The sequence below is a fragment of the Glycine soja genome, chromosome 11 (assembly GCF_004193775.1).
Source record: "Glycine soja cultivar W05 chromosome 11, ASM419377v2, whole genome shotgun sequence".
Classification (NCBI taxonomy): Eukaryota; Viridiplantae; Streptophyta; class Magnoliopsida; order Fabales; family Fabaceae; genus Glycine; species Glycine soja.
Genome location: NC_041012.1, coordinates 13,058,507 through 13,071,345, shown reverse-complemented (window position 1 = coordinate 13,071,345; position 12,839 = coordinate 13,058,507). Strand labels below are relative to the sequence as shown.

The following is a 12,839-nucleotide window of genomic DNA, read 5'->3' as shown; positions in this document are numbered from 1 at the left end:
CATGAGCTTGGTTCAACCCTATAATCCAAGGAATGGCAATTCTGATTGCCAATACTTCAACAACATCTCATAGGGATGAATGACTCGAGAATACGCATGCTATGCATGGAAAATGTAATTATGAGATTGAGATGCCCGAAGAAACATCCTTTCTTAGTTAAACATGCATTAGGTACCATGTTCAATCATTTTGTTTTTAAGTGAAATGGGTTTATGATCCCAACATGGTTGGCTCATGGTACCGAATATATGCAACTAAGAATGCAGCGTGAACTTTCGTACTTCCCCTTTTTTTTGTTTTTGTTTTGTAGAGGAAAATACAAGGATCATGTATGAGCAAACAAAAAGTATGTTGAACGCATATGATGATGCAATGACTCATGCAAAATGGGAATGTGATAACGGACAAATGCAGGAGCGATATGTTCATTATGATGCTGAAGAGATGTTTATGCGGTGCATGATATGAATGCATTTTACGGACACGAGAGCCCGAAAAATTATCTCTTCTTACTTGCGCATTTGGGGGCGAAGTGCCCCATGTGTACAATTAAGAAGGTGATATGGACCTTTCGGCTTCCCGTGACAAAGGACGAGACCAACATACAATGCATGCTAGAGATAAAATGCGGGAGTGACTTGATTCGCACTGATTTTTGGAGTAAAAACGTGGGATAAACTCATCTTATTCAAAAAGTTATAACTAGTCAAGATCTGAGCGACAATACAAACTTCCTAGCGGTTTCCAATCATATGGTCCATTAAGTCTATCATATGCTGACAATAGCTGAGAAGTCCGTGGATCTCCTCGGGGGCGGAGTAGGTGTCCGCCACTGCTTTGGCCTTGGCTAGCAATCGGGGAAGTTCTTGACTCCTGTTCAAAGTAAGAGCAAATCGGTCCGTCCACATTGTTGCCTCTTGGTGCAATGAATCAATTACCCTTTCCCTTGCTTCCCTTTCTGTTGATATCTTGGCGTACTCATCCTCTAGCCTTTGCTCGTGAGTCGCCGCTAGATTTAGCTTCTCTTTGCGCTTATCGATGATGGCCCACATATTCCCTTTAGTCTCGCTTAACTGTTGGGACAAATTTCTTTTCGACCTAAGGCAAACCTTTAGCTCGTCCTTCAAGATCATGCCTTTGACCCGTGATGATTCCTTTCACCTCTTCGAAGCTTGAGCTCACTATTGCTGCCCTATAAAGCCCCTCAAAACTTTGCTTTGGTCGTGTTCTTCCTTTCGGGCCTTCTTGGTTTCTCGTTCCAAGGCTTCAGCTGTGGCCATATTGACGTCCCTTAGTTCATCATACTCTTTTCAGACTTTGATGGCTATGGACTTTGAACTTCTCTTCGACTACCCGGGCTCTTTCAAGCTCTGCCTTTAGGGCTTGTACCTCATCACTTTCTTCCGAAGCTTTAACCTCATCGTCTCTCACAGTCTTTAGATTTGGGAGCCAATCCAATCCTTGTGTTCGGACTCTCAGCCACTTATGATAGCCGTCGATGATCCCATTACTGCTTCCCCTAAGCTCTATGTCCTTTCTTCATGCCGCATCCCATGCCTTGCGAACTCCTTGGAGTACCCTCGCGTTGTGGTCACCGAAACCCCGTGCGATGAAAGGCGTGATGCTTTCGTCTGATGGCACTCCTCTCATGGGGTAGCCAAGCTGTCTTATGGCGAGGACGGGATTATAATTAATACAACCCCTTGTTCCATCAAGGGAACATTTGGACATCCTTCGCATGAAGATAGAATCCTGATTCTTCCTTCCTTCTAGCGAGGGAACAAATTAACAGACGCCCCTCCATGCTAGCCAAGAGTTGGTCCCAATTCGCCTTTCCTTTTTCGATGCACGAGCGGTGACCTTGTAGCGGATAGACGGGCTTACCTTCTTGGAGAAAAGGGTGTGAAACCAGCCACACATAGAGAGCCAGTGCACAACAAAAAATTCTTGCGTCGCTCTTTTCACATCCTCGGTCGAACGTGTCATACATGGCCAAAATGGCGACGACCGGGCTTTCCTTGCCATGATGAAAGGCGAGGAAAGCGTCAATCACTACTAGGTCCACTAACCCTTCCATATTCGGAAAGAGGACAACTCCAAAGATCAAAAGCGCCAAGATGTCAATAAAAGAAAGCCCATTCGCCTTGATTTTCCAAGGCCTTTGCCCTTTCCTCCAAACACTTCCTTGATACTCCGACTACCCCATTCCTATTTTGCTTTACCTGGTTCAACTCTTGTGCTGATATTTACACTACCTTGGCAACTCTTGTCGTGGAGGGATAGAACCAGAGAAAAGATATGGCTTCCTTCCTCCCAGTGGGCATCCCAGGATTTCTTCAAACTCTTTCACAGTCGGCACTAGCTGGAAGTCCTCGAATGTGAAGCACCTTAGGGGCTGGTCATAATACTGGGAAAGGGATGCAATCGGTTCCATGGAGACTTCTACCCTAGCTAGGTCCCAAATCTTACCATAGGCTTTGCGGAAGGCTTGCTGTTGAAGTTGACCCATTAATTGCCCCAACTCTTGTAAACTAGTGACCTCTAAGCTCTTGATTTTGACTTGATAGAACCTCTTTTTAAGCGAAGGCTTTTGACTTGATCCCATGTTTTACTAAAGTGAAATAAAATCTAGTCCGAATCAAAACTCCGACATCTATCATGGGTGGAATGGATGAATGCATGAAGAAATGCATATAACACAGATGCAATTTATGAATACGGGAGCCCGAGAAATTGTTTCCTTGTTGGATACAACGTTTGGGCAGCGTGGCACCCAACGTATGTTTTTAAGAAGGCGACACGGACCCTCCGTCGGTTTGCTAAAGTGAGGGGATCAAAGACGAAACCCACGCATGATGCATATGCGAAAGGCACAACACGGGGATGTACATAGTACGACAATATTCACAAACAAATATAAGCAAGAGGGTATATGATACTTATGCATGGCAGTGTGAAAAATGGCACGCAGCGTGTTTGCTCCGTGCCCCTATTTAAGGGACCTATAAGGGAAAGAGCTAACTAGGCTTTTAGTGATAACCCCCAAGGTAGTCATATCTCTCTTGATGGTTTCTAGAAGTATCATCCCCTTCGAAGAACATACTGCAGCAGTAAGGACTACTAGCAACAATGTGTTTTCAAAGAGAAAAACTCTAGATGAGGGTTCACTGTAATCAAGCAAGTCGGAGACGTAGCATGATCACGGATTCACCTCCACTCCTTATGTTCCCACGAACCCGGGTATAGGGCCCCTTTCTCAACTCACCGTGTGTGCAAATAGTGTTAGTGTTTGTGTGCATCAAATGAATAAATATTTACCTCATGCATACAAAAAATGCACTAAAAGCATCAAAGAGTTATATATACAAGAACATAATAAAGGGAAACCAACAAAGGAGTAAGTCATGGCAAAACTTTGCACAAGATTAAATGGCCTAACTCTCTAAAAACATTCCCCAGTGGAGTCACCAACTGTCGCAACCTACCCTTCGGCGGGAGGGTGACGCGAGACTCGCGGGATGCGTGTTCCACGAAAGGAATACGCGCAGAGTCGCCACCAACGTTTATTTGAGAAAAACGTCGGAAAAACCGGAAAAGACGCGATCTACGAACTTTTAAGTGAAAGGCTCGGGAGTTGTATTTACGCACGGGGAAGGTATTAGCACCCCACACGTCCGTCCCTAAGGGACGGCAGCCTTTAATCAAACGTGCAAACATGACTTTGATTTTTTATGTTCCCTTTTTATGTCTCTATATCCTTTATACCCTTTTTATATTTTTCTCTTTTTGTGGTCGACAAGGGTGTTTCCCTTTGCTCCTACGTATTCCTCAATTTGCGATGAGGAAATCAGACCTACGTAGTTCTTTCTTATCAAGTGATTCTTTTTTACTTAAGAGGTGATCATTTTAAGGCGTTGGACCTTGAAAATGATCCATTTTACTTAGTAAGAAATTGAAATGACAAACTTCAAAAACCTATTTTATGGACGAGCTTGACTAGGCGAGTTAATTTTAGCCTTAGTTTCACTTTAGTTATTAGTCAATTCGGTTAAGAATGAGAAATCTCAAAGAGAAAACGTCCGATTGTTTTTCCGCTTTATTTTACTAAAAGGATGTTTTTTATTATTATATTATTTTTTACCTCTTTTTTTTTTATTTCCAACGTGGTTACGTCACGACCGAATGGTCGGAATTCATTTTAACCGAAGTTAACGGATAATACAACTCAAACGATCGGTGGAAATTTATTTTATTTTTAAGTTAAGCGAGAAATGACTTAAATAAAATGGCTTAAGCACATCAAAAGGGGGTATAAAAAGTAAATGAAATGAGAATAAAAATACGCGAAACACAATGTGGACCACCACGGGTACATAGAATGAATCGAAAAGCTTGGTTCGAGGTACTTACCCGTTGAAGATCGAAGAACGATGAAGAACGAATGAAGAACGTCGAAGAACGGTCGAAACCTTCGCGAAATTCCTTACGGAAATGTTTCGGAAGCGCCTCGGCTTTGATTTTCTTCATGGAAACAATTTTTCCAAGCAAATTCGAAAGAGAGAGAAGTGCCTAAGGGGCTGAACCCTTTTCTTCTTCACTTCCTCCCCTATTTATAGCAAAATAGGGGAGATGGTTGCCGCCCAGCTCGTCCAGGCAAGCCAGGTTGCTTCCTCCAGAAGCAACAGCCATCTAGAGGAATCTTCTGGAGGGCCCAAGTGGGCCTGGTTGCTATTTGCACCCCCATTTTTACTAAGTACACCCCCCTCTGCTTTTTTTTGGTGATTCTTTTTTCGTAAAGTTACGGAAACTTACGAATTTCGTAACGATACTTGTTTTCTTTCCATAATGTTACGGAACCTTGCGGATTACATAATCATCCCCTTTTTGACTTACGGAATGTTACGGAACCTCACTAATTATGCAACGATGCTTCCATTTGATTTCCGGTGTGTCACGGAACCTTACGGATTGCGCATCAATATTTTCTTTTGTTTTTCGGCATGTCTCGGAATTTCACAAATTGCCTAATGATGGGTGCCAAGCACCTTACAAGGACCAAACAAAGGTCGCATGTCATCAAGCAAAGGTCCCCGGACGAAATTAGGGTATGACAGTTGCCCCTCTTTACTTGTCTTTTATTGGAGATAAAAGGAAAGTAAAGATAAGACACTAATTTCGTTCCTCTCGGTTGACGAGAGTCGCGGGTGACCATAAAATTTCCGCATGCAAATGACTTATCGTTCCCGAGGGAACAAAAGGTGCAGAAGACGATGTCAGTCTATGCATGCTATCAAGCGTTCTGTCTTACAGATAGCAAAAGAATGTTTATACGGATAACCACTCGGGTATTTCCGCCCGTCAGCGTGACTCAAAAGTCAATATGACAGATCTTGTGAGCGCGGAAGATGATGTAAATCTCCGCATGTCATCGGGCCCGCCGCCTCTGGATGACAAAGGGTGCAAAATGATTTCTGTTAACCCTGACCCAGGAAGTCAGGTGGCAGGCGGGGTATCGTATGGTTATCCGCACCTTTCGTCAACCAGGGGCAAACGAGCCCGTTGACGCGCGGAGACTAACGTCGTCTTCTGCACCTTTTGTCATCCAGAGACAGCGAGTCCGGTGACATGCAGGGAATACCTTATGGTTATCCGCACCTTTCGTCGACCAAGGCGAACGAGTCGATGGTATCGGGATGATATTGGTCGTCTGATTCTGATTATTTTTGAAAATTTTTCGTCATCTAGAGACATTCAAGTCCGACGACGCGCAAGATTCTTCTCTGCTAGGCAGGGACGATCGAGTTTGATAGCACGTGGAAACGTCATGGTTATCCTGTTTTATCTCTTTCAAGGCACTAAAGTTTTGCTGATACTCCTGATGCCTTTTCTTTTCTTTCTGAATGACAGGTTCCGCTGGTTGGGATATTGATCGTCCGAAAAATGTTCCGCTCGAACGAAATTAGTGTCTTATCTTTACTTCGCTTTTATCTCCAATAAAGGTTAAGTAATGAAGGGCAACAGTCATACTCTAATTTCGTCCAGGGACTATTATTTGTTGGCATGCGACCTTCGCTTGACCGCCTCAAAATGTTTAACACCCATCATTATGTAATTTGTAAAGTTTCACAACATTCTGGAAGGAAAAAACAAGCATTGTTGTGCAATCCGTAAATTTCAGCAACATTCCAGAAATAAAAAACAAGCATTGTTGCACAATCCGTAAAGTTCTGCAATATTCTAGAAGTCAAAAAGAGCATCGTTGCGTAATCTGTAAAGTTTCACAACATTCTGGAAAGAAAATGGGTGTCATTACATAATCCGTAAAGTTCCATAACGTTTCGGAAAGGAATCAACAAAAAACACAAGGGGTGTATTTAGTGAAAAAGGGGGTGCAAATAGCAACCAAGCCCACTTGGGCCTTCCTGAGTGTTCCAAAAGAAGGCGATGCCTTCTGGTGGAAGCAACCCTGCTCGCCAGGGCAAGTTGGGCAGCAACCACCTCCCTCTTTTCTCCTATAAATAGGGGAAAGAGGGCAGAGCAAATTGTTCAGCCCTTCTAGTATTTGAGGATTCTCTTGAAATTAGTGAGAAAAATTGTTTCCGTGAAGAAAATCCAAGTCGAGGTGCTTCCGTAACGCTTCCAAGATGTTTTCATGAGCGATTTCGTTAAGATTCTTCACCGTTCTTCATCGTTCTTCGTTCGTTCTTCATCATTCTTCAGTCTTCAACCGGTAAGTTCCCAAAATCAAATCTTTCAATTCATTCTATGCACCCTTAGTGGTCCCTACTTGTTTCGCATACTTTTATTTTCATTTCGTTTGTTTTCCGTACCCCCTTTTAACATGTTTTAACTGTTTATTTAAGTCGTTTTCTCACCTAATAAATGATAAAATGAATTTCAATCGATCATTTGAGTTGTAATCTCGTTTAATCACTGTTAAAATAAAATTCAACCGATCGTTCATGCTGTAACCTCGGTTAAACCAAAACAAAAAGATAAAAAATATAAAAAAACATAAAAAAGCATAAAAACACAAAAAGACATAAAAAAGGGAAAATAAACCATTTTGAAGTCATATTTGCACACTTGATTAAAGGTTGTTGTCCCTTGTGACAGACGCGTGGGGTGCTAATGCCTTCCCTGTGCATAAAAACAACTCCTGAACCTTTCACGATTAATGTTTGTAGACCAACCTTTCCGGTTTTTCCGATGTCTTCCTCGAATAAACGTTGGTGGCGAGTCCGCGCATTTTCCTTTCTTGGAAAACGCACCCGTGAGTCCCTCGTCGCCCTCCCGCCGAAGGGTAGGCTGCGACATTATGTATTTACATCAGTTGTTCATTCGAAATCCCCAACTAGGGTGTTTAGCCAGCCATTACAGAAGAAACCCTAACAATAATAGGCTTTCAAAACCTAGGTATCTCTGCAAAAGCTACTCCTCTTGCTGCCTCCAGAGCTCTTTTCCTGAAATAGGCATTGTGGTGTGCAAGGGATAATTCATTCAAACATATGGTCAGCTTTTTGGCTAAGTGGTTATTCATAATCAAACATGGCCTTCATCATCCTCAAATTCATGCATCCAATCCATACTTCAGGGATTCACGCAAAAATCAGTACTAAATGATAGTCATTTCTCACAAAATTTAAGGATCACACTCTCACCAGGATATGGTTAATGCATTCCTTCACAATCAATCTGACAACCAACTAACATTTTCAGACATACTTCCAATCACATGCTCATTCTCTTCTAATGACTGCAAACTTGATCAAAACAATCATCTAATCATCCCAATCCATTCAATTCATACATTTGCTCAATCAAATCATTTTCAAACACTCATTTCATACCAAACAAGCCACTGCATACAAAGTTCAACCAATTCACTGTTCAATCAAGCTTTTTGTACAAGCAAACAAACAACTACACTACTGAAATACTGAAATTCAAATGCTGAAATTTAAAGAACTGAAACATAAAAACTGAAATTTAAATGACATAAATCATAAAATAACTGAAAATAAACTAAAGTGTTCAGAGTGCAAAAATTTAAACGTCCTGCTCCTCCTGTGGTTGGTCTTCATTCAAATCCAATGTTGGAGCTGCTGATGAATCCTTGATAGGCTGCTCTGGCTCCGCGACTGATATAGATGGTTGGGTCTCCTCAGGAGTAGTCTCCTCCTCTGCTGGTGCTGGTGGCTTCTCAATATCTGGCTCTTGGGCTGCAGAGGCCCCACCCCCTCCAGAAGAAGAGGGCTGGTCTCCTAGCCAGGCCACCTGAGCATCAAACTCCTCCATGCTCATAATGGAGGGAAAGCCCAAGCCCTGAAGGCTCTGCATGATAATGGACTACTCCCTGCGGATGCTCTGGAGCATGGAGTGTAGCATCTGTGGTGTAAAAATAAAATCTGATGGACCTACAGATAAAGGAGCTGGAAGTGGTATTTGTGTGGGTGTAGGAGGAATAACTAGAATCTAAGTGGGAGGTAATGGAATTGTGGAAGAAGAAGGAGCTGGTGTCTCTGGTGCTGAAGAGGAAAGGGCCTCAGATCTCTTACCCCTGGCCTTCTTGGGTCCTCTGAAAGTTAATGTCGGATCATTAAGATTTCAACAGTTCTTCTTAATATATGCCAAATTAATGGTAGGGAATCCTAGTCTGGATGTATCATGTTGTGCTATGAGGGAGATCTGGTGGGAGATGAGGTACCCCATATTCATGTCCATATTCATGATGATGCCATAAATGAGTTTGGCTCTATCAAGAATGATATCAGAAGTGTGGGAAGTGGGGATGAGGTTAGAAAAGGAAAGAACGCTCCAAGTTTGAGCAAGCATAGTCATGTTCTTCCTCAAAATCTTTAAAGGCTGCCCATCAGCATTAAGCTCGAATCCCCTCCCTGGGATACAAAGCTTAGCAGCCAACTCCTGAGGATCAGGCCTCAGGAGTGCAAATCTGGAATAAGCACAAAGTGTTTCCCCCTCTTCCACAACAACAATAGTCTTCAAAAATGTGTTAAGAGTATCCTCATCAAACTTAATCAAATGACCTTTCACCCTCACCTACTTAGGTGATTTGTCCTCAGCGTCATAGAGGTTTGCATAAAATTCTTTTACAATGGCAACATCAATGTTGCTGTCCAGGAAGTCAGTCAACTCCTCATCCCAATGGCGTCTCTCGAGTTCCTCCTTGAACTCATCAAACTTTGTATAGTAGACTACCACATTTCTTTTTGGTAAAAGCTTATGAGGCACCATAATGTCAGTGTATCTCTCCCAAGCCTCTTGGGAAGTGAATCTGGATCTATCAAATCTGGCTTGGGTAGGTGTGAGGGTGCCTTTCTTTTCCTGGAAGCCATCTGCAAAATATAAGACAAAACACAATAGATTAGTACAGGCTTATTCTCAAGAAAATAGAAAAATTTAAACTAAAAATAGAGCTGAGCGCTTAGCGCAGCATGCTGAGCTTAGCGCGCCTTATGAAATTAACTCAAGCGCTAAGCACGGCAAGCTGGCACTTAGCTCGAAGACACAAAAAATATTTTTTTTTCTGCAGAATAGGCTTAACACACAGCTGCACTTAGCCTAAGTCTACAATTTTTGAAACAGTAGAGGACTGGAGCTTAGCGGTTAGCTCAACCTCAATAGAAAGACACTCAAGCTTAGCACACAGGCGCACTTAGCCTTATTACAAAGGTAAAGAAACAGAACCTAAGTGGCGCATAGCTTAGCAAGCTGGGCTTAGCGCCTGAACTACTCTGAGTATCTCAGTATACTATTGATGCTTAGCGCATAGGCGCACTTAGCGTCTACATCGTTTTAGTTCAATAGCTATGATGAGCGCGCTTAGTGCGACATGGTCCGCTTAACGCGATCATTAGAAATCCTAAAAAAATTTAACAGTTGTGATGAACAGGCTAAGCGCAGCAGGCGCGCTTAGTGCATTCATCGCAATTCCCAGAAATACACACAGGGGTTTTCACCCCTTTCAGCCACATTGCCCCTAATGATCTTCTAAACTACCTAAAGTCCTAAAATACCTAACCCTAAAACTAAGTACCTTAACCTAACAACAACTAACTACGAAAACCATAAATCAACTATACTAAGGTTTAAAGCATGAAAAGTAAAAATAGAAATCAACTATCCTAAGGTTTAAAGCATGAAAAGTAAATCAACTATCATCTTTGAAATGAAGCAAAGATGATGTAGAGAAGTAGTATACACGCAACAGAAAGTAGAAGAATGCTCAAAGATGAGAGGGTGCAGAGGTTTGGGTGCAAAGGTAGCAACCCAAGTGCCTCTACCTTTGCTTTTTAAAAACTGAATTATGTATGGCGCGCTTAGCGTGCAGCTACGCTTAGCGCGCCAACGTGACGTTTGAGTTTAAAACACTAGCGCTTAGCCTAGCCTCGCGCTAAGCCCAACTTGAAGTTGTAAAATCCCGTAAGCATTTGGGGCTTAGCGCGGTAGGCTGCGCTTAGCGCTTTCTGCAACACCAAAAATTTTTCTGCAATATGTGCTTAGCCTGAGATCCGAGGCTTAGTGTAACATCAAGCTTCAACTTACAGTGAGTGATTCAGGCTTAGCGCCACTACCTGCGTTAAGCGCACTTCCAATGATTTCAAAATAGAACGATGTTGGCGCTTAGCGTATCCTTTCCCGCTAAGCTCAGCTTGAAAGCTCAACTTACAGAATGAATCTGGGGCTTAGCATAGTATGGTGCACTTAGCGTAGCTATAATAAATTTTCACAAAGAGGAAGTGGCGCTTCGCGCATCATCCACGCTAAGCCCACTGATTAAGGTGCAACTTACAGTGAAGATGTTGGGCTTAGTGCAACGATGTGCACTTAGCTAAACCATTCAGCCAATCAATCAGGGGTCTTTGCGCTTAGCGTGAGCAAGCTCGGCTTAGCACGTGAAGAGATGGCGCTTAGCGCAAGGTTTGTGCTTAGCGGATAAGCAATCTAAAAATTTTTCTGAGTCATTTTCTGCTTATCTCTTCACACAAAATTTAAAAACCCTTTTTGTTCATTACTAAACAAGCTGAAATAAATCACAATCACAAGCATGATGTCCTAACTACATGCAAGAAATAAAAATGAAGATAGAGAAGGGAAAGCAAAGCTGGGTGATGGAAGCTTGCTTGTGGGGCTTCTATGGAGGCTGGATCTTTAAGCTTCAATGAGGTCCTTTAATGGTGATTTTCCACCATGGAGATGCAGCGGAAGACAAAGTAGAAGAGGTGAGAGGAGGCGCCATCCACTAGGGAATAAGCCATGGAAGAAGGAGCTTCACCACCAAGATGAGCCTTGGATAAGAAGCTTGGAAGGATGCTTCAATGGAGGAAAAGAAAGAGGGAGAGAAAGAGAGAGGTGGGAGCACGAAATTGAAGGAATAAAAGAGGGAGAGAAGTAGAACTTTGAAGTATGTCTCACAAGACTCTCATTCATCAAAGTTACAACAAGTGTTACACATGTTTCTATTTATAGACTAGGTAGCTTCCTTGAGAAGCTTTCTTGAGAAAACTTCCTTGAGAAGCTTCTTTGAGAAAACTTCCTTGAGAAGCTAGAGCTTAGCTACACACACCCCTCTAATAACTAAGCTCACCTCCTTGAGAAGTTTCCTTGAAAAGGTTCCTAAAGAAGCTAGAGCTTAGCTACACACACCTCTCTAATAGCTAAGCTCTCCTCCATGAGATGAGAAGCTAGAACTTAGCTGCATACCCCCTATAATAGCTAAGCTCACCCCCATGATAAAATACATGAAAATACAAAAAAAAGTCTCTACTACAAAGACTACTCAAAATGCCTCGAAATACAAGGCTAAAACCCTATACTACTAGAATGGCCAAAATACAAGGCCTAAACAAATGAAAAAAACCTATTCTAATATTTACAAAGATAAGCGGGCACATACTTAGCCCATGGGCTCAAAATCTACCCTAAGGCTCATGAGAACCCTAGGGCCTTCCCTTGGATCTCTGGCCCAATCTACTTGGAGTCTTCTATCAATTGCCCTTGCGGGGTAGGATTGCATCACTGGGTTACCTCCCAGTAAGTGCTTCTTTAACGTCACTAGCTTGATGCATCATCCTGTTATCTAGGATCTTCTTCTCATGTCTTCTTTCTTCCATCACATGAACTTTAAAATAGACATTCTGGTCAGATGGCTCTTTATCTTCATGAAATAGATCAAAGTTGATTTTCTGATCTTCTATGCCCATTTGCAACATCTTCTTTCCCATATCTACTACACAGCTTGCAGTAGACATGAATGGGCAGCCAAGAATGAGAGGAATATCAGCATCCTCTTCTATGTCTATCACCACAAAATCAGCTGGAAATATAAGGTGTTTCACCTTCACCAAAACATCTTCAATCACTCCATACGGTCTTGTGATGGAGCGGTCAGCTAAGTGAAGGGTCATGCGTGTAGATATTATCTCTATCTCTCCAAGTCGCAGGCACATGGAGAGAGGCATTAAGTTGATACTAGCTTCCAGGTCTATGAGAGCTTTTCCTACAACAACCTCACCAATGGAACACGGTATCATGACAACTCCAGGATCTTTGTGCTTAGGTGGAAGAATGCGTTGAATCACAGCACTACAATTGCCTTCCACCATAATTTTGTCACTATGGATGTATTGGCTCTTCTTTGTCAGCATATCTTTTAAAAATTTGGCATATAGGGGCATTTGTAGAAATGCTTCTCCAAAGGGTAAAGTAATTTCTAGTTTCTTGAAGATATCAAGAAATCAGGCCAAATGTCTTTCTTTCTCTTTCCGGGAAGGTACTAAAGGATAAGGTACTTCCTTGCCTTCATTTGAAGTAGTAT

At 42.3% G+C, this 12,839-nt stretch overlaps 1 protein-coding gene across 1 annotated transcript; it reads right to left on the bottom strand.

Annotated features, from left to right (window-relative positions):
• Positions 1-12,045: 12,045 nt before the first annotated feature.
• Positions 12,046-12,627, bottom strand: LOC114372939. The gene has a single exon (XM_028330506.1). It carries the CDS (start codon positions 12,625-12,627, stop codon positions 12,046-12,048), a length of 582 nt encoding a protein of 193 aa, XP_028186307.1.
• Positions 12,628-12,839: the final 212 nt, after the last annotated feature.

Coding starts and splice junctions, on each gene's coding strand:
- LOC114372939 (XM_028330506.1), bottom strand. CDS start 12,627: ATGGTGGAAGGCAATTGTAGTGCTGTGATTCAACGCATTCTTCCACCT.